Genomic DNA, 22,184 nt, shown 5'->3' on the forward strand with positions numbered 1-22,184 from the left:
GTAAATGGAGGGGTTGAATTTCCTTGGGTCAAAGGCAGGAAATCACTCATCAGATTTAAAATTTGTATTCCTTTCAATCCAGAAACTTTACTTTCAGAATAGCTGCAGAAATATACAAGAAGGCAGAAATAGATCTGGATGAGGAGGCCATAGGCACTATAGCATTATTTGTTACAGGGAAAAATCCAGGATGCCTAAATGTGTATTCATGGGGTATTTGTTACATAAATTTCGGCATAACCCTATGATGAGCTACTATACAGTTGTGAAAAAAAGATGAAGCAGTCCTATAAGGTATTTATAAGTGGGGACAAAGAACCATTTAAATAAAAACCAACCTAACAAAGAAAAACTCAAAAAAAAATTGTGTGTGTATGTGTGCATTGAAAAGGATACACACCAACGGTGGTTACGCTTAGGAAGTGGAACTGGTTAAGGAGAAAGTGAAAGAAGGCATTAAGCAGGGACCTTTATTTTATTCGCTCCTGTGTCCCCAGCATCTGGGACCATGCCTGGCATGGGGTGGGTACTTGATAAATATTTGATGAACAAAGAGACTAGGAAGTTGATTTGTGCGTTATATAGAGCATGTGTTACACCTGTACTTTTTAAAAATAACAATTTTTAAAAAACAGAGGAAAAGAAGCGCTCAGTAAATGCAGAATGAAACTGTTGTTGTTTTTTTTAAAGAAGGAAAGGAGTTAAAAGAAGAGAAAAATAATGTACTGTTTTTCCCCAAGCCCTGGCCTTCATGAAGTGTTAAGAATGTAGAACAGATTTGCATATGGTCTTCAGTCACTGCAGGCATTTCCTGCCATCACACACTTTGCTTTCAGCTCAGATGACACATCCCACCCGGGCCCAGCTCTGCATGGAAGTCCCGGCGAGGTCCGTGTCCAGGAAGGCCCACTCCTCCCATGAATGTGCTGGCCCCCACCCCCCAGCCACCCCCTCCCCGAGCAATATCCCACCTACCATGCAGGCCTCCTCCACACTAGCTTCTTCAAACAAGGTGTTGATTCCTTAAGAGATTTTGAGTACTTCAGATTTCCTAGCTCCCCGGGGCTGCCATGCGGAGAACCAGCTGTTACACAGAACAGCTGCCACTCGTAGGCACTGGCTGCAGACACCAGAAGGAGGCAGCTCAGTCTCCAGCATCCATCCGTGAGGTGGACCCCAAGTCACTTTTCGGGAACAACTGGCCCAGATCTAGGCCTGGCACACTCAGCTGTCATCTGAGCAGCTGACTCGGTGCTGGCTTCTCTGAGAACAACAAGTGGCCTGGGCTGAAGTTAATTGAGTTGCTTTTCAAAGCCACTAAAAGACACACACAAAAAATCAAAGGCCCCCAAAAAGGACAGCAGCTGCAATGTCCACTGTTCCCCGGGGATCCCAAACCCCCAGCACAGTGCCAGGCTCCTGCAAGGTGCTCTGTAAGCATTTACGGAACGAATGAAATGACCGGATCCAACCTAAGGCTTCACAGCCGTGGGCTCACTGTCAACTTCTAGACTGACAATGGTATGAAAGGAGAGCTGAGTTTACCATCCTAACTCAGAAAAGGGCCAGGACATTAGCTGTAACGTTTGTCCTTGACATGAAGCGTGGAGCTCTCACTGGTGCAGGCTGCGGCCACGGACAGAAACCACGGCTGCCAGAGGGGAATTTAGAAGCGAGGGACTCCTCACCACTCAAGCAGGTCTTGCTGTGGCCCCAGTAAAACACCTGGGGAACTTTCCTTCCTTTCACTCCTGCTTAAGTTCCCTCCGTCGCTGCCCTGTCTATTTTTTGCTCCCTCCCGCCTCCCTTTTTTATTGCCTTCTCCGTGCTTGGGGGTCTTTTAAAGCAAGAGATGCCATCTGTGGCTTAGAAATTAGGAGCCCAGGTTCACTTGGCTTTTGGGGCATCTACAGCTATGCTGGGTGATTGGAGACATCCCAGCACCCCTCTGTACTTCTCCTTCTTGCTCTGTATCAAGAGAGGGTGGGGCTCCATCATTTCTAAGTTCACCTCAGGATGTATCTTTTGGTGATTCTGAATAATTTTGCTTCTTCCTCTACTACAAGAAGGAAGGAGCTAGAAGAATGCAAGATGATAATCAGTTAAGAATCTTCTGATTCACAGAAAAGGCAGACATCTTCTTCAAGTTCGGGTAATCTAGCGGTGAGCCTTGAGTCTGAGACCGCCCAGAAAATATTCCATTCTGAGCAGAAGCGGACATTGGTAAAACCAAGCACGTCCAGCCATTAGCTTTGAGCTATTTTCCGACGGGCGGTTCACAGGGTTGGCACACGGCCCGGAGGACCCATTTCAGAGATTCCCCGGGTTGAGTATCTCTAGATTAAGGTTGGCCAAAAATTAAAAACCAAGAAGGTGGAAATATGTCACCTGTCTCAAGTTGTCCTAATAAGGGATTCTCCGTCTTTCTAGCTGGAAGAGACCCGTGTAGATTAGAACAACTCTTCGCTTTACAAATGAGGAAATTGATTCCCAGGGAGGTGAAAGGCCCATCCAGGGTCACACCCTGATGAGTACTAGAGACCAAAGTTTCTTTGTTGTTTCTGTCTCTGTCTACACCCCTGGGCTGACAACACCCAAGGCAGAGCCCTTGGCCTACCCTTTATCTTGTTCACCTGGCTCTGTGGCTGACGCTATCTATTTTGTTTTATTGAAGTTTAACCTATAGATACTAAGGGTACATAGTTCAGTCGCTAGTATCCGGATCTAGAAAAAGAACGAAACTAGCATCCCAGAAGCCCCCTCCCACCTCTCCCAGCCACTTCCCCCCAGGGTAACCACTGTCTTGAGCTTTGTTTTACTTTTTATTCCAACTTCCTTAATATAACATGCCGGCCTCTCTTAAAAAAATAATAAAATGACCATACAAAGAAGGTATTTGATTTTGGTTTAAATTCAGAGAGGGTAATCTTTTGTATTTCAAGTAAGAAGGTTAGATTTCCTGATGAAATTGCTTTTAGACCCTCTAGTTCTTGAACTGGAGCTTCCTTCTGTCCTCCAAACCTTTCAAAACCACGTTTCTCAAAACAGGTTCCTTAACTGATTGCCATCTACATTTTCCGAGAAACACTGGGCATTTTTGAACTGACTTCTTCCCACCTAAAATTCCAAACACAGGAAAGTCCCCTTGTAGTCTGTAGGTTGTCTCTTGGGCAAGTGTGACCCACAAAGTCAGCTGCATAAATAAAATGGACCCGTGGTGATTGGGGAGTGGTAGGCAGTGGAACCGTGTTTGGACAGGCTCTGCGGTGGGAGAGAGCCCGCTGTGTTCCAATAAGGAGGGGGGTGGGCAGGGAGGAAGGAAGGTGATGGCTGACAACTGGAGACACACCATGCATAGTCCCTGGGGTTGGGCAGGTCATGGCCTGCAAGGAGCTTGGAATTAACTCAGAGCATAATGGGGAACCATTGCTGAGTTTGTCCTAGAGAGATCAGTCGAAGACCAGCAGGGACCAAGTCCGGTTTACTAATCTGTGGCAGTGAAGGGGATCACAGAGCGGAGGACCAGGTAGCACCTGTAAAGCCCCCCTGCCTGCCTCATTCACGGCTGCATCCTTAGCATCCTTAGACAAACATTAATAACCCAGCATTCGAATCACAGCCTGGGATCCCTAGAGAACAGGAGAATCACCCGGGAAACTTGATGATACAGCAGTTTTTCAGTTTCTCCATCAAGACTCAGAAATTCCGTACCACGGACACGGAGCCCAGGAATCTGCATTCCAGCCTGCTTCCCAGGTGAGGCTGATGCAGGCAGCTATGGGCCAGCATGTGAGGAAGACTGCCCTCCACCATGGACCTCCCCAACAGCGTGCTGCTGTTCCCAGTCTCAGAGCGAAGGTCCTCCAATTAGAGGTGCCCAGAGAACGTCCCAGTGTGTCAGAGCTGCCTTTGCTGTCTCATGACCCGTGGACTCAGCGGTGACGTTTCTTTCCCTCAACTCTTCTTTTTCTCCCCAAGGCCCTCTTCACAATTCCCAGACCTGCTCGGACCTCGTTGCCAGCTCTGCCTTGCCAGGTGTACGATGTGCCTGCCCAAAGCCGGTGCCTCCCAGCCCTAAAGGTGAGCCTCAGCCGTGGCCCTGCTCTTCCCACACCTCTCCATCCATCGTGGGGTCTCAGGGTCACGCAGACCCTGCATTTCAGCTTTACCACTGAGATATCTCCTGGAGCATCAGTCCTGACTCCAAAGGACACATCTTCCCTCAGAAACCAGCTTTGTGCCCAGGGAGCCCAGACCCGCTCAGGAGAACATTACTACTATTTGAATTCTGAATATTTAAAACTTTTTTACTTTTCATTTGTAATAGATACTTTATATCCACACATATGTATACACACAAACATACACATACACATATCTGCACTTTTTTTTTTTTTTTTCGGTTTCCAAAGCACTTTTATTTTGGCAGGCGCGATCTTAGTTCTCCTGCAGTGGGAGTATGGAGTCTTTTTTTTTTAATAGATCTTTATTGGAGTATAATTGCTTCACAATACTGTGTTAGTTCTCTTGTACAAAAAAGTGAATCAGCCATATGCATACATATGTCCCCATATCCCCTCCCTCCAGAGCCTCCCTCCCACCTTCCCTATCCCACCCCTCTAGGTCATCGCAAAGCACCAAGCCGATCTCCCTGTGCTATGCGGCTGCTTCCCACTAGCTAACTATTTTACATCCGGTAGTGTATATATGTCAGTGCTACTCTCACTTTGACCTAGCTTCACCCTCCCACCCCGTGTCCTCAAGTCCACCCTCTGTATCTACATCTTTATTCCTGCCCTGTAACTAGGTTCATCAGTACCTTTTTTTTTTTTTTAGATTCCATATATATGTGTTAGCATACGGTATTTGCTCTTCTCTTTCTAACTTATTTCACTCTGTATGACAGACTCTAGGTCCATCCACCTCACTACAAGTAACTCAATTTCATTTCTTTTTATGGCTGAGTAATATTCCATTGTATATATGTGCCACATCTTCTTTATCCATTCATCTGTCGATGGACATTTAGGTTGGTTCCATGTCCTGGCTATTGTAAATAGAGCTGCAGTGAACATTTTGGTACATGACTCTTTTTGAATTATGGTTTTCTCAGGGTAAATGCCCAGTAGTGGGATTGCTGGGTCGTATGGTAGTTCTATTTTTAGTTTTGTAAGGAACCTCCATATTGTTTTCCATAGTGGCTGTATCAATTTACATTCCCACCAACAGTGCAGGAGGGTTCCCTTTTCACCACACTCTTTCCAGCATTTATTGTTTTTAGACTTTTTTGATAATGGCCATTTTGACTGGTGTGAGGTGATACCTCATTGTAGTTTTGATTTGCATTTCTCTAATAATTAGTGACGTTGAGAATCTTTCCATGTGTCTCTTGGCCATCTGTATGTCTTCCTTGGTGAAAAATCTATTTAGGTCTTCCACCCATTTTTTAACTGGACTGTTTGTCTTTCTGATATTTAGCTCCATGAGCTGTTTGTATATTTTGGAGATTGATCCTTTGTCAGTTGCTTCATTTGCAAATATGTTCTCCCATTGTGAGGGTTGTCTTTTTGTCTTGTTTATGGCTTCCTTTGCTGTGCAAAAGTTTTTAAGTTTAATTAAGTCCCATTTGGTTATTTCTGCTTTTCTTTCCATGACTCTAGGAGGTGGGTCAAAAAGGATCTTGCTGTGATTTATGTCATAGAGTGTTCTGTCTACATTTTCCTCTAAGAGTTTTATAGTGTCTGGCCTTACATTTAGGACATTAATCCATTTGAGTTTATTTTTGTATACAGTGTTAGGGAGAGTTCTAATTTCATTTTTTACATGTAGCTGTCCAGTTTTCCCAGCACCAGTTATTGAAGAGGCTGTCTTTTCTCCATGGTATGTTCTTCCTCCTTTGTCATAAATTAAGTGCCCATATGTGCATGGGTTTATCTCTGGGCATTCTATCTTGTACCATTGATCTATATTTCTGTTTTGTGCCAGTACCATACTGTCTTGATTACCGTAGCTTTGTGGTATAGTTTGAGGTTGGGGAGCCTGATCCCTCCAACTACGTTTTTCTTTCTCAATATTGCCTTGGCTATTTGGGGTCTTTTGTGTTTCCATACGAATTGTAAACTTTTTTGTTCTAATTCTGTGAAGAATGCCATTGATAGTTTGATAAGGATTGCATTGAATCTGTAGATTGCTTTGGGTAGTATAGTCATTTTCACAATATTGATTCCTCCAATCCGCGAACATAGTATATTTCTCTATCTGTTTATGTCATCTTTGATTTCATTCATTAGTGTTTTTTTAAAATTTATTTTTGGCTGGGTTGGGTCTTCGTTGCTGCACGCAGGCTTCTCATTGCGGTGGCTTCTCTTGTTGCGGAGCATGGGCCCTAGAGTGCGCGGGCTTCAGTAATTGCGGTATGTGGGCTCAGTAGTTGTGGCTCGCAGGCTCTAGAGCGCAGACTCAGTAGTTGTGGCGCACGAGCTTAGTTGCTCCATGGCATGTGGGATCTTCCCAGACCAAGGATCGAACCTGGGTCCCCTGCATTGGCAGGCGGATTCTTAACCACTGTGCCACTAAGGAAGCCCCTTATCAGTATTTTATAGGTTTCTGAGTACAAGTCTTTCGCCTCCTTAGGCAGGTTTATTCCTAGGTATTTTATTCTTTTTGTTGCAGTGGTAAATGGGAGCGTTTCCTTAATTTCTCTTTCTGATTTTTCATTGTTGGTATATAGGAATGCCAGAGATTTCTGTGCATTAATTTTGTGTCCTGAAACCTTACCAAATTCATTGATTAGTTCTAGTAGTTTTCTGGTGGCATCTTTAGGATTCTCTATGTATAGTATCATGTCATCTGCAAACAGTGACAATTTTACTTCTTCTTTTCCAATTTGTATTCCTTTTATTTCTTTTCCTTCTCTGATTGCTGTGGCTAGGACTTCCAAAACTATGTTGAATAAGAGTGCCAAGAGTGGACATCCTTGTCTTGTTCCTGATCTTAGTGGAAATGCTTTCAGTTTTTCACCTTTGAGTATGATGCTTGCTGTGGGTTTGTCATATATGGCCTTTATTATGTTGAGATAGGTTCCCTCTATGCCCATTTTCTGGAGAGTTTTTATCATGAGTGGGTGTTGAAATTTGTCAAGAGCTTTTTCTGCCTCTATAGAGATGATCAAATGGTTTCTATTCCTTAATTTGTTAATGTGGTGTATCACATCGATTGATTTGCGTTATTGAAGAATCCTTGCATCCCTGGTATAAATCCCACTTGATCATGCTGTATGATCCTTCAACTGTTTTGTTGGATTCTGTTTGCTAGTATTTTGTTCAGGATTTTTGCATCTATGTTCATCAGTGATATTGGTCTATAATTTTCTTTTTTTGTGATATCTTTTTCTGGTTTTGGTATCAGGGTGATGTTGGCTTCATAGAATGAATTTGGGAGTGTTTCTCCCTCTGCAATTTTTTGGAAGAGTTTGAGAAGGATCGGTGTTAGCTATTCCCTAAATGGTTGATAGAATTCACTTGTGAAGCCATCTGGTCCAGGACTTTTGTTTGTTGGAAGACTTTTAATTACGATTTCAATTTCATTGCTTGTGATTGGTCTGTTCATATTTTCTATTTCTTCCTGGTTCGGTCTTGGAAGGTTATACCTTTCTAAGAATTTGTCCATTTCTTCCAGGTTGTCCATTTTATTGGCAAATAGTTGATTGTAGTAGTCTCTTATGATACTTTGTATTTCTGCAGTGTCCGTTGTAACTTCTCCTTTTTTCATTTCTAATTTTATTGATTTGCATCCTCTCCCTTTTTTTCTTGATAAGTCTGGCTAAGGGTTTATCAATTTTGTTTATCTTCTCAAAGAACAAACTTTTAGTTTTATTGATCTTTGCTAGTGTTTTTTTCATTTCTATTTGATTTATTTCCTCTCTGAGCTTTATGATTTCTTTCCTTCCACTGACTTTGGGTTTTCTTTGTTCTTCTTTCTCTGGTTGTTTTAAGTGTAGGGTTAAATTGTTTATTTGACATTTTCTTGCTTCTTGAGGTGAGGTTGAATTGCTATAAACTTCCCTCTTAGAATTGCTTCTGCTGCATCCCATAGGCTTTGGGTCATCGTGTTTTTGTTGTCATTTGTTTCTATGTATTTTTTAATTTCTTCTTAGATTTGTTCAGTGATCTCTTGGTTATTTAGTAGTACACTGTTTAGCCTCCATGTATTTGTGTTTTTTATAGTTTTTTTTTCCTGTAATTTATTTTCAATCTCATAGTGTTGTGTTCAGAAAAGATGCTTGATACGATTTCAATTTTCTTAAATTTTCCGAGGCTTGATTTGTGACCCAAGGTGTGATCTGCCCTGGAGAATGTTGCATGTGCACTTGAGAAGAAAGTGTATTCTGCCACTTTTGGATGGAATGTTCTATAAATATCAATTAGGTATATCTGGTCTATTGTGTCATTTAAAGCTTGTGTTTTGTTATTTATTTTCTGTGTGGATGATCGGTCCATTGGTGTAAGTGGGGTGTTAAAGTTTCCTACTCTTATTGTGTTACTGTTGATTTCTCCTTTCATGGTTGTTAGCATTTGCCTTTTGTACTGAGGTGCTCCTTTGTGGGGTGCATAAACATTTATAATTGTTACATCTTCTTCTTGGATTGATCCCTTGATGTAGTGTCTCTCCTTATCTCTTGTAACAGTCTTTATTTTAAAGTCTATTTTATCTGATATGATTATTGCTACTCCAGGTTTCTTTTGATTTCCATTTGCATGGAATATCTTTTTCCATTCCTTCACTTTCAGTCTGTATGTGTCCCTAGGTCTGAAGTGGGTCTCTTGTAGACAGCATATAGATGGGTCTTGTTTTGGTGTCCATTTAGCCAGTCTGTGTCTTTTGGTTGGAGCATTTAATCCATTTACATTCAAGGTTATTATTGATATGTATGTTCCTATTACCATTTTCTTAATTGTTTTGGGTTTGTTTTTGTGGGTCTTTTTTTTTCTCTTTTGTTTCCTGCCTAGAGAAGTTTCTTTAGCATTTGTTGTAAAGCTGTTTTGGTGGTGCTGAATTCTGTTAGCTTTTGTCTGTCTAAAACGCCTTTGACTTCTCCACTGAATCTGAATGAGAGCCTTGCTGAGTAGAGTAATCGTTTTAGGTTTTTCTCTTTCATCACTTTAAGTATATCCTGCCACCCCCTTCTGACCTGCAGAGTTTCTGCTGAAAAATCAGCTGATAACCTTATGGGGATTCCTTTGTGTGTTATTTTTTGTGTTTCCCTTGCTGCTTTTAATGTTTTTTCTTTGAATTTAACATTTGTTAGTTTGATTAATATGTGTCTTGGTCTGTTTCTCTTAGGGTTTATCCTGCATGGGACTCTCTGTGCTTCCTGGACTTGGGTGACTATTTCCTTTCCCATGTTAGGGAAGTTTTCCACTATAATCTCTTCAAATATTTTCCCAGCCTTTTTCTTTTTCTCTTCTTTTTCTGGGACCCCTATAATTTGAATGTTGGTGTGTTTAATGTTGTCCCAGAGGTCTCTGAGACTGTCCTCAATTCTTTTCATTCTTTTTTCTTTATTCTGCTCCTCGGCAGTTATTTCCACCATTTTGTCTTCCAGCTCACTTATTTGTTCTTCTGCCTCCGTTATTCTGTTATTGATTCCTTCTAGTGTATTTTTCATTTCAGTTATTGTGTTGTTCATCTCTGTTTGTTCTTTAGTTCTTCTAGATCTTTGTTAAACATTTCTTATATTTTCTCAATCTGTGCCTCCATTCTATTTCCAAGATTCTGGATCATCTTTACTATCATTACTCTGAATTCTTTTTCAGGTAGATTGCCTATTTTATCTTCATTTATTTGGTCTTGTAGGTTTTTACATTGCTCCTTCATCTGTGACATATTTTTTTGCCGTCTCATTTAAAAAAATTTTTTTTAAATTTTTTATGAGTGGGATTGTGTTCCTTTCTTACTGGTTATTTGGCCTGAGGCTTCCAACACTGGAGTTTGTAGGCTGTTGGGTAGAGCTGGGTCTTGGTGCTGAGATGAGGACCTCCGTGAGACTTTACTCTGATGAATATTTCCTGGGGTCTGAGGTTCTCTGTTAGTCCAGTGGTTTGGACTTGGAGCTCCCACCGCAGTAACTTCTGCCCCACCCCCAGTACATGAATCAAGATCCCCCAAGCCACATGGGGTGGCAAAAAAAAAGAAAAAAAGAACAATATCATAGTAAAAAATAAAATTAGACTAGGAAACTAACAGATATATTAGAAAGAATATAAAAATAAAAATATACATGAATCAGCAACTGGAAGGTACATCACTACCACAATAGTAAAAAAGAGGATGAGGGAAAAGAAAAAAAAAGGAAAGAAAAAGAAAAAAAAGGGGGGGGGAAGGCCTTGGCTGTGGAGGGCGGGGCCTAAGCAAGGGCGGGTTTGGGTGGTGGGCAGGGCCTATGCTCAGGACCCACAGGGCTGGAAAAGGCCCTGAGGGCTGTGGGGGGTGGGGCTTAGGCTCAAGGAATAGAAGAGGCCCAGGCGTGCCCCCCACCCCTGGTCTCAGAGGGCAGGGGACCTCACCTGGGAACCCAGCAGGCTTCCTGGGCTCTAGTAGGCAGGGCAATCGCCCTCTGCTCCTCTCCCTCTCCTCCCGGAGGGCCCCTCCTGCCTGCCTTTCTTGATCTCCCTGGCCTCCCTCCTCTGCCCCCGGGACCCACGCGGCCTTGAGGGGGCTTTGGCGGGCGGCTACCAGCCGGAGCTCAGCAGGCTCCCCGGCCCCAGTGGGAGGGGTAATCACCGTTCACTCCCCTCCCGCTCTTCCTGGAGAGGCCCTCCTGCCTGCCTCCCCTGGTCTCCCCAGCCTCAGGGGCACCAATCCTGTCTGGCCCCCATTTCTTCTCCCCGCTCAGTCCTCCCATGTCCTACCAGTTCACTTGGGGGTTCCTCCCGTCTCCTTGGGCATCAGGGTCCCACACCAGCAGCCGGCAGGTGCCCTAGTTGTGGGGAGATGCTAACTTGGTGTCTTCCCACACTGCCATCTTGACTCCACCCCCCTGCACTTTTTAAAAGTAATAATATCATGAAAGATATACATCTTTTTTGTTGTTTTTTGGCTGTGTTGGGTCTTCGTTGCTGTGCGCAGGCCTTCTCTAGTTGCAGTGAACGGGGGGGCTTCTCCTGTTGCGGAGCACAGGCTCTAGGCACGTGGGCTTCAGTAGTTGCAGCACGCGGGCTCATTAGTTGCAGCACACGTGCCCTAGAGCGTGTGGGCTTCAGTAGTTGTGGCGCAGGGGCTTAGCTGCTCCGTGGCATGTGGGATCTTCCTGGACCAGGGCTCGAACCCATGTCCCCTGCACTGGCAGGTGGATTCTTAGCCATTGCGCCACCAGGGAAGTCCCACATCACAGTCTTAACATTATCATTGGTTATCTTAACACTGATTCTCTCTGGCGGAGGAAATTTTAGGTTTGGGGATTTTTTTTAACTTATTTGAATGTTACTGGTACATCACTTCTGTAAGACATGCTTCATGTAATCAGAAAACAACTTCACTCACTTCTCAGCCCATCAAGATTGCCCCGGGGCTGTGTTCTCCCCTGCCCACCAATGCACATCGGAATGGCCTGGGTGTTTCACCCATGCCTGCTTCCTGGAACCACACCCAGAGGCGCTGATGTTTGAGGTCTGGGTGGGCCCCGGGCAGCAGTAATTTTAAAGCTCCCAGATGGTTCTGGAGCACAGCCAGGGCTAAAGGCCACAGCTCTAGTCTAAATAAAAATTCAGGCCTGCTCTGTGACTTCCTGGTCCCTCACAGGTAATAATTAGTCTCAATGGAGGAATTTAATGTTCAGTGCAGGCAATACCCAAAGTTCCTACTATATTTAAAATGAAAGCTCGTGCTCTCTCAGCTTGTTTGCAGGGCCTGGGCTCCTGCTGCAGGGACGGAGGGCTGGCTGGATTCTCTGCTAGTTCCCTACCTCGGGTTCCTTCTCACTGGGTGACCTCAGGCTCCTGCGGGGCTGAGGGGAACCAGGGAGGCAGGGCAGAGGTGGAAAGGTCCCGCATGCCTGGTTCTGCAGGAGGGATGTCACAGTGTTACCCCATGGAGGCAGTGAGCAATGCAGGCTGATTCTTTCTCTTCAGGGACATTTTTGCGAGTGCCAACCCCTCCCCGCCTCCCCCGATTGCCAGGTATCTCTCTCTCTCTCTCTCTCTCTCTCTCTCTCTCTTTTTGGCTGCGTGGCTTGTGAGATCTTAGTTCCCAACCAGGGATTGAACCTGGGCTCTCAGCAGTGAGGATTTGGAGCCCTAATCACTGGACCACCAGGGAAGTCCCATGCTGGGTATCTCTTACCTGCAAGTTGCACAGGGTGGGCAGATGCTTCTCCTCTGGCCGGTGGCTGAAGGTTCCTCCCTGAGCTCCAGGCAGCCGGTCATCTCCAGCCTCACCCTCCTGAGATGCTCTCACCCTCTAGGCCTGGCTCCAGCTCCCATGCAGCCCACGTCTGGTCCACAGAGAACGCACGGGCTCCCTCAGCCGCAATGGACCCCAGGGCCAGGACTGGGGGGTGGGTGAGGTATGGAGAATGGGGCACTTTCTCCCCCAAAGTTTTAAACAAAGACACATTTGCAAGACTCACTTCACTTGCCTCGCCCTCGTCCCGGCCCTGTGGATCATTTCTTTATTCAAAATGTTGATATTTTGTTCATCACGATTTTTTCACATCAATTGCGATTTTAAAGTGTATTGCATTAAAATATTATTTACCTTAGACACTGAGTTTGTTGGTGCACCTTTAAATGTTATGCCAAGGCAGGGGCTTCTCTTTGCTCTGCCTGGTCCCCTCCCTGAGAACAGACCCCCTCAGCCCAGCCACCACCCTGTGCTTTGTCAGAAGATTCTCACCTTTAACTTTTCTCAAGCAGAGTTAGACATTGTGCACTATGACCCCAAGCTCAGGTGGCACAGCTCAAATCTCGGAAGGTTCCGTGGGGCACTTTCCACTTTGCCTGAAGGGAGTGAAAAGCATCCTTTCCTCCCCCCACTGAGAAGGGGAGAGCAGGACACTCACAGCCCAGCTCACTCCAAAGAAACCCCCTCTCCAAATTCCAGCTTTTTCTCTCTTTCTTTGCAAAACCTGTTTTGGTACTCTCTCACCTCGCTTTGGAACATGGAACCTGTTTTTCTTATCCTAAAATATGTATTTCCTAATTGTTGCACCAAAAAAAAGCCTATTATCTGTAGAGGCGCCATATCTTTTGCTCATTACTGGGTGTATATATGTCATATGGTTCAGTGTGTAGTCGTTAGTAGCCACTCAGTAAATATTTGCAGGATGAATACATGAGTTACAAGCACAGGAAAATTTCTGCTGAGAAAAACAAGAAAGATAAACGACATAGTAAGTCCCAATCTTCTATTTATTCTTCTTTAATTCAGTCTTAAGGTGAACTAACAGGAGGAAATGAACTACCGTTTCTAACTGCAGCTGCAGCTAATTCTCTCTGTAGTTTGTCCCCACCTTCAATCGAGAAGTCACCTTTTCTAAAGCACAGAGTCCATTGTTGGAAATATACCCAGTAGAGCACACACTTCCACCATAAAAGCATCATGACTGAAATCCCCCAAGTCTTCAGTGATTTGTGTTTTCATTTGGAAAAAAAAAAAAAGAAACACTGGAGTGGAGAGAGTTTGTGATGTGCAGCCATCAGGAGGGAAAAATTCAAGTTGTCCTTCCTTGTGATCTTTCCCCAGGAGCCAGGGAAGCAGCAACAGCTATATGACATCCTCCCCAGCCCCCAAAAAGCAGCACTTGGTCCCCCTGCCAGCCAACCAAACGTAAGTATGACGGGCGCTGAGATCCGATGCTATGCAAACCTGAACGGCCTCTGGGAAATGTTGTTTGCTTGGTCAAAGTTAGGAATGCAGGGCTTCCCTGGTGGCGCAGTGGTTGAGAGTCCGCCTGCCGATGCAGGGGACACGGGTTCGTGCCCCGGTCCGGGAAGATCCCACATGCCGCGGAGCGGCTGGGCCCGTGAGCCATGGCCGCTGAGCCTGCGCGTCCAGAGCCTGTGCTCCGCAACAGGAGAGGCCACAACAGTGAGAGGCCCACGTACTGCAAAAAAAAAAAAAAAAAAATTAGGAATGCAAATCCCTCACAGCAGAACTTACTTCACTGGAGGCAAAACTTGTAACTGCAATGGCGTTCAGGAACAGAACAAGCTACGTGGTTTAGATACATCCTTTGACTTCCATATGCCTCTGTTTCTTATTACAAACTTATGTGAGAATTGACATAATCCCTGCAAAAGACCTAGTACAGTGCTTGGCACAGAGCAAGAGCTCAGTAGACTTTATTTTATTTTGTTTTATTTATTTATTTTAATTTATTTATTTACTTATTTATTTATGGCTGTGTTGGGTCTTTATTGCTGCGGGCGGGCTTTCTATAATTGTGGTGAGCGGGGGCTACTCTTCGCTGCAGTACGCGGGCTTCTCGTTGCGGTGGTTTCTATTGTTGCGGAGCACGGGCTCTAGGCGCATGGGCTTCAGTAGTTGTGGCTCTTGGGCTTCAGTAGTTGTGGCTCACGGGCTCCAGAGCGCAGGCTCAGTAGTTGTGGCGCACGGGCTTAGTTGCTCCGCGGCATGTGGGATCTTCCTGGACCAGGGCTCGAACCTGTGTCCCCTGCGTTGGCAGGCGAATTCTTAACCACTGCACCACCAGGGAAGTCCCATGAGCTCAGTAGACTTTAGATAAATGCTGCTTCTTATTGTATACCTTGGAGACATGTTGCATCAAGGTAGGTTTTTATTTGTATAAAAAGGAGGTGCCTTAATTTGAAATCTGTAATCCATGTTTATCGTTGGATTCTGTCACGTGTATAAATAAATGTACCTATGCCCAAGGTGGCAACTCAGCAGTGTCACAAAGGATGCATAGGAGTTTGTTAGACGGAAAGCAAGGGGTTGGGAAGACATTTAGAGCAGAGGAACCAGTTTGGGTAAAATTAAATATAGTGGTTCAAGAGAGCATTCTGTGTTCAGGGAAAGGTAAACAGCAAGGGTAGCTGGACCTTTAAGGAGGGTGGTGGCAGAAGCGGAGAGCAAGGAGGCTCAAAAGGAGGTTGGAGCCCGACTGTGAAGGGCTTGAGTGATAACAGCAGTGGGGAGCCACAGAAGAAGCGTGAGTAGGGGAGTGTCGATCAGATTTTTAAGCCCAGTGCCAAGCACTTGGTGGGTCCTCAGTATAATACACATGTGTCACCTGAGTCGCTCATACTGTCTTTTTATTGCTCCTAAACTGGGTGACTTTGTGTGGTTTTTCACAGGGGCAGAGTGTTCCCCTGATGTCAAGCATTGCCTTAAGGAGAGGCAGCTGCAACACGTTGCCAAGCCCTCAGAAATCCGAATGGATTTATGACACGCCAGTGTCTCCGGAAAAGGCTGATGTAAGAAACGCATCTCTAAGCAGCTTTGTGGAAAAATCGGGGCACCGTGCTCTCCCCAGGTACATGTCCAGTTTTCACAGCCCTCAGAACAGCAGAGCAAGGACCCTCAGTCCACACCCGCAGAAAAACGTGCCCATGCAGAAAAAACTCAGCCTTCCAGAGATTCCTTCTCATAGCTTTCCACCACCCAGGGATGCATTCCCTTTGGATGAAGGTGTCAGCTACAAGGTCCCTTCAAGCTTTCTGATCTCCCGAGTGGAACAGAAGAACACCAAGCTGAACATTTACGACGTCCCTAAAGCAGTGCTAAGTGTCCCCCAGGCTGGGAAAGAGCTGGGAAAAGCCGATGGGCCTTCAGAGAATTCCATGGACCATAATTCCTCATGGTTCTCCGGACGGGCAGCATCGCTGTCTCCTGAGCCAGACGGCTTGTCCGTTTCCAGTTCTGACAGCAGAGCCAGCGTCCTTTCCTCATGCTCCTCCACGTCTAGCCACTCTTCTAGCTCCTTCTCGGAGGAGTCAGCCAAAGAGCTCCCGTTGGACCTGGACTTGGCCAAAGAGACAGTCACAGCTCTGCAGCACAAGGTGGACAACTCTGTCGCGGGCCTCATGCTCTTTGTCAGTAGGCAGTGGAGGTTCCGAGACTGCCTGGAGGCCAATATCCACGCGATCCGCAGGGCTGCCGACTGCATAGAGGAATCCTTGAGAGAATTTCTGGATTTCGCCTGCGGCGTCCGTGGGACCGCCTGGAACCTCACCGACAGTAAACTTCAGGCCAAAATTAGGGATCAGCTACAGACAATCTCCAACTCCTACCAAATCCTGCTTGAAACAAAGGAAAGTCTGGAGAGCTGCGATTGGTCCCTGGAAGTCCTTGTGACCAACAAAGTCCAAAACAGCCTGGATGACCTGGAGAGATTTGTCCTGACGGCGCGGATGCTTCCAGAAGACATCAAGAGGTTCGCCTCCCTCGTCATTGCCAACGGGAGACTCCTTTTCAAGCCGAACTGTGAAAAGGAAGACCCCATGCAATTGACCCCAAATGCAGAATTTAAGCTTGCAAAATCCATCTGGCTTCCCCAAAAGGAGATTGAATCATACCAAAGGAATGCTTCTTTTCAGAAACAAAGGGAAAGCGAACACCCTCCTGAACTATTAAAGAAAAATAGGACAGATGTTTGTGAACAGGTGAGTTCAGAGTTGGTATACTATAAGGGGACTTTCCATTTTTATCTGGAGTGGTCACCAGTAAGTTAGATGATGAGAATCTGTTTTATCGTCTTTGGGGAGATAAGGGTTCCATTTTCCAGAAAATAAAATTCATGGAAGTAAAATTCTAGGTGAGCTCTTAGTAAGAAGTAAGATATGTATCTTAATATTAAGGCAGACAGAATGTCTTCTGGAAAATTTGGGGTTTTGGGCTTACTTCTGATGCTAGGATTAGAAAGGATTTTGAAAACCTTGTGAAACCTGTTCTTTGAACAAAATTTTTCATCTCATCATCAAATTTCTTTGCATTTTTCACAGTTGTAAATTTCGTCATTGTCAGTGTGTTTCTTAGAAACAGAAGAGGAACTGTAAACACTCTTCCAAGTTGTGCATGGTCCTAGCAGCCTCCAGACTCTAGTTACTCTTAGGAACACTTTGCTCCATGAGTCTAGACACTATAGAAAGAGACCCTTAGTTCAAGAATTGCAAGCTGCAGGGCTTCCCTGGTGGCGCAGTGGTTAAGAATCAGCCTGCCAGTGCAGGAGACACGGGTTCGAGCCCTGGTCTGGGAAGATCCCACATGCCTCAGAGCAGCTAAGTCCGTGCGCCACAACTACTGAGCCTGCTCTCTAGAGCCCACGCACCAAGAGCCCGTGCTCCGCAACAAGCCACTGCAATGAGAAGCCTGTGCACCGCAACGAAGAGTAGCCCCCGCTCGCTGCAGCTAGAGAAAGCCCACACGTGGCAAGGAAGATCCAACGCAGCCAAAAAAGAAAAAGAGAGAGAATTGCAAGTTGCAAGAAATGCAGCACGTAACCTGGGGCCTGTGTCACGGAGATAACTCAGTGCTTTCAGCCCCAGTCTTGGTTTTCTGCTGACATGCCTGGAGGTGCAAGAGCTTTAACACACTCTAGAGAAGCTGGAAATTTGGTTATTTTTCATTTCCCAATAAAATTGTGTGTCATTATATTAGGCCATGTTGGTAGGCAAAATTCAGCCCTCGGGCTGCTGAAGTCTCCTTTGTTGGAAAAAGTCATTACTAGGTAGAACCATCAACAAAAACATAACGAGGAATGCTCAAGTTATAAAGTGGACTTAAACAGCTATATAATAGTATAAAGACCATTCTAGTTGGTAATTTGAAGGGGTTTTATGTTTCAGGAGTTGCCTAGCCTAGAAGAGAAAGAAAAACCCATCTTGGAACAAAGGCTGGATGAAAACAAAGACTTAGAAACCCAGGTAAGTGATGATGCTGACTCTCCAATACTTCTGATGGACTAATAGGCTTTATCCCCAGAGATGTTTCCTGCTGTGAATAATTCAGCATTATAGCCCTGACCCACATGGGAGGAGACTTGGTTTTGTGACAGTTCTTCCTTTTTTATAATAGAAGGAACCCTGGAGATGAGCAAGTCCAATGAGCCCCAAAATGTGGAACATGGTCCTTTAACCATCAGTGAAATAATTCTAGGTGCTCTGCAAGTTTATCACAGGAGATACTGACATGGCATGAAGTCACACGGACTCACATTCTTGTTGACATTTTTCCCCCTTTGGCTTAAACAATAGAAATTTATTTTCTCACAATTCTGGAGGCTAGAAATCCAAGATCAGGGTTCGTTTCTTCTCCGGTGTCTTTCCTTGGCTTGTACGTGGTTGTCTTCTCCCTGTGTCTTCACTTGATCTTCCCTCTGTGCGTGTATCTGTTTGACATTCCCTTTTAATGTTTCTGATTACAACAGAAAAAACATTTTGGTTTGGGGCCTGTGTATCTTCAACACCTCTCTGACATTTGATCTTCTTCCTCTTTTTGTTTAAATCAAAACTCGTATCATTGTACTTATTTTTCATTGCTTACCTCCTATTAGTGGTAAAGGATAGTAGTTTTCCATTTACCGATTTTAAAAGTTTTAACTTAAGTAAAAACAGCTGATCACTTAAAAACAAGGTTGTAGCTGACCGAAGTTAAGAGGAAGGTAGAAAGGGCGTAATGTGTGAAGGTTTTCTTTGAATAACTGAAGCCTGGGAACCAATGAACCCATTCAACCTCCTGGCTGATGGGGGCTGGGGAGGGCAGCATGGGCGAGAAGGGACAGAGATATCAAATGATGTGGACAAGATTGTTTGCCTTCTCAGAGGCCAACTAAGATAATAACCCAGGCGTCCTGATGCTTCGTTCTGCAAACCCCAAACCCAAAACTTGGGGCCTGTCAGATTGCTAAAAGTCATGCTATTTTGTTCAGCACGAAGTATGCCTTGGACCAGTGGTTCTAAAACCTGAGAGTGTGTCATAGTTTCCTATAGAGCTTGCTAAAACCCAGAGGGCTGGACCCCACCCCAGAGTTTCTGATTCAGTAGGTCTACGGAAGGGCCTGAGAATTTTCTTTTCTAACAAGTTCCCAGGTGCTGGAGGTCCAAGGATCACTCTTGGAAAAACCCTGCTTTAGACTGACTGCTTCTCAGTGGGGGTGGCAGGGGGACCACTGACCATCAGGTGGGCAGTTCTTCACTGCGTGGTACGGACTGTTCAGCATCCCTAGCCCCCTGTCCACTGGTAGCCTGTAGTGTTCCCTGGTCAATGTGGCAACCAAAAATACCTCCAGAGATTTCCAACAGCCCAGAATAAAAATCATAGTACATTTTTGTTTACCTACAGGTAATACTCCCAAGCCAAGATGCCAATATTCCAATGTCCAGATGGTTGCTCCTCATTTCTAGCCTCTGATGCATTCTTCTCATGGTCCCTGCCCCCCGAGAGTCCATCTCAACCAACACCCCAGGCTTTTCTTCCCTTTACCTGTCTATCTTAATCTGTTTGTGCTGCTACAACAAAGTACCATAGGCTGGGTGGCTTATAAACAACAGAAATGTATTTCTCACAGTCCTAGAGGCTAGGAATCCAAGATCAGGGTGCTAGCAGGGTCAGATTCTGGTGAGAGCCCTCTTCCAGGCTGCAGACTGCCCACTTCTCATTGTATCCTCACCTGGCAGAGAGCAGAGGGTGGAAGCAAGCTCTCGGGCAACCCTTGGAAGAGCACTAACCCCATTCCTGGGGGCCCCACCCACATGACCTCATCTAGTGCTGGTCACCTCCCAAAGGCCCCATCTCCCAATAACTTCACACTGAGGGGTAGAGTTTCATGATATGAATTTTGGGGAGACACAGTCAGACTATAACACTGTCTGAGTGCTTCTGAGCTGGGTGTTTTAAGACCGTAGGTTGATAAGAGTGCACAGTTTAATAGAAAGAATGAGAGTTTCAGACTTGCTGACTAGGCTAAGAGCTCCAGATCTTTATTTTGCTAGTAGAGTGACCCTAGGCAGCCTCTTCTCTTCCAGAAGCCTCAGTCTCCTCACCTATAACCTAACAAAGGGGCTTTTTTTTTTAAACTTTTTATTTTATATTATAGTTGATAAAAATGTTGTGTTAGTTTCAGGTGTACACAAAGTGATTCAGTTATACATATACATGTATCTATTCTTTTTCAAATTCTTTTCCTATTTAGGTTGTTATATAATATTGAGCAGAGTTCCCCGTGCTGTACAGTAGGTCCTTGTTGGTTATCCAATTTAAATATAGCAGTGTGTTTTATTATTACCTGGAGTAGGATTTCCACTAAGTTTGATGCTGAGAATCTTTCAACAGTGAACAGGCTTGGTTCCACATTCCAGAAAATAAAATTCATGAAAGTAAACTTCTAAATAAAACTTTAATTAGCAAGTAAGATAAATATTTTAATCTTAAAGCAGATAAGTCAGTATATTTTTATTTCTTCTGGAAATTTGGGGGATTCAGATTTACCTCTGACACTGGAACTAGGAAGGGTTTTTTAAATGCTTTAAAACCTGTTCTTTGAGTAAATTTTTAAATCTCACCATCAAGTTTTCTGCATTTTTTTTTAAGTTATAAATTTAGTCATTGTCAACGAGTTTCTTAGAATGGGTTTCTAACAGTTTGTAGAGAGGATTCAATACGATTTTATATGTATCTAATATGAATGATTTTATATATATAATGCAATATATAAAATTATATACCTGAGAGATAATTTATATGTAACAGTGCTTTGAAAACCTTAACATTAATTTCTTAGGCAAATGTTGCACTGTGGGGCTTCCCAAACAAAACTGTACTTTTTCTTACAAAAAGGCTAGCAAATTGAGCAAAAACAGGAAAAGAGAGACAACCACAGCCTGTTGATCGAATCTCTCTCTTATCCATTGTTTCCTTTCTCTTCTCTAGAATCCTAGCTCCCTTAGCCCCCGACCTTTGAGTCAGCAGAATCCTGAGAAGAAAATCCGCCTTTCTGAACACTGCCGCCTCTATTTCGGGGCGCTCTTCAAAGCCATCGGCGTGTTGCACAGCAGTCTCGGCAACGGCCAGCCCCCCGAGATCTTCATCGCGCAGAGCAAGCTAGTCATCATGGTCGGGCAGAAGCTGGTGGACACGCTGTGCCAGGAGACCCAGGAGAGGGACGTGCGCAACGAGATCTTGCGCGGCAGCAGCCACCTCTGCAGCCTGCTCAAGGACCTGGCGCTGGCCACCAAGCACGCCGTACTCCAGCATCCCAGCCCCGCCGCCCTGCAGCACCTCCAGGCTGAGGCCAAGAAGCTGGAGCAGCACACGCAGCAATTCAGGGGGATGTTGGAATGAGCCTCCTTCCTCCTTCCTTCTCCGTGTTAACTTCTTCGCTTCAGCTTCACACCCACAACCTGTGCAAGTCTGTGCTCTGGGAAAAGCCAGCCTGGGGATACACCAAGGGGTGGCAACAGCCGTGGTGCCCAAACCTGGTATTACCAAGTGGCTGAGCAACCCCAGGACATTGGCTTATCCCACAGAGAGTCAGGGAAGAGAATCAGGTGTGAACTAAGGACCAAAGTTTTTAGCCTATCATGTAGGGCCAGTGTGTGAAATGAAGTTATAGAAATCAATTTTTATATTGGCTAAATGTGTGCCTGTTTTAAACTCATTCATTCAGTACTTACTTATTGGGTACCTATTATACGTCAAATTCTAGGTGCTGGGCATATAGCACTGAATCAGACTGAGGCTTTGCCCTCAAGGAGCTTACAATCTAATGGGGAGACAGACAAATGATGAAGAAATACATACACAATGTATTAGGTGCTAGGGAGAAAATAAGTAGGAGAAGCGGGGAGAGATTATTTTCAAACAATTAATTTCTGTTGCATCTGATAGAAAATATAATAAGTTTTTCATTTTGGATTAAACTAATTCTGTGAGATTGGTACGAATTATGTATCTGCATCTGACACCAAAATATATATATATATATATATATATATATATATATATTGCTATTTTATCTGAACCTAGTAAAACAGGCATGTTATAAGTAGCAGTAAATTTGCAACATAACATGTTCTGTTGGGTTCCTTATTAATTTATTTTGTACATTATAGGTTCTGTGTTGATAAATTCAGTATGTTGGATCATAAAAGGTTTATACCTCAGTGGTCTCAAATGTGTTACCATTTATAATATTATGTAAATACAGTCATGAATTGCAACATCCTTTG

General features: G+C 44.5%; 1 protein-coding gene across 4 annotated transcripts in view; it reads left to right on the forward strand.

Moving 5' to 3' along the window:
* Nucleotides 1-22,175, forward strand: part of CASS4 (Cas scaffold protein family member 4) — a 44,818-nt gene extending 22,643 nt beyond the window's left edge. For 3 of the 4 annotated variants that reach the window (XM_089897087.1, XM_022597525.2, XM_089897089.1), the window contains 5 exons: nt 3,979-4,080; nt 13,741-13,824; nt 15,315-16,622; nt 17,805-17,882; nt 20,887-22,175. In XM_089897087.1, coding sequence (XP_089753213.1) covers nt 3,979-4,080; nt 13,741-13,824; nt 15,315-16,622; nt 17,805-17,882; nt 20,887-21,297 — 1,983 coding nt within the window. In that variant the 3' untranslated portion in view covers nt 21,298-22,175. The other variant, XM_089897090.1, reaches the window with a different exon arrangement.
* The last annotated feature ends 9 nt before the right edge of the window (nt 22,176-22,184 follow it).

This window comes from Delphinapterus leucas, chromosome 15 (genome assembly GCF_059928025.1).
Source record: "Delphinapterus leucas isolate spDelLeu-1000000601 "Yukka" chromosome 15, BTC_Dleu_Yukka2, whole genome shotgun sequence".
Taxonomy (NCBI): Eukaryota; Metazoa; Chordata; class Mammalia; order Artiodactyla; family Monodontidae; genus Delphinapterus; species Delphinapterus leucas.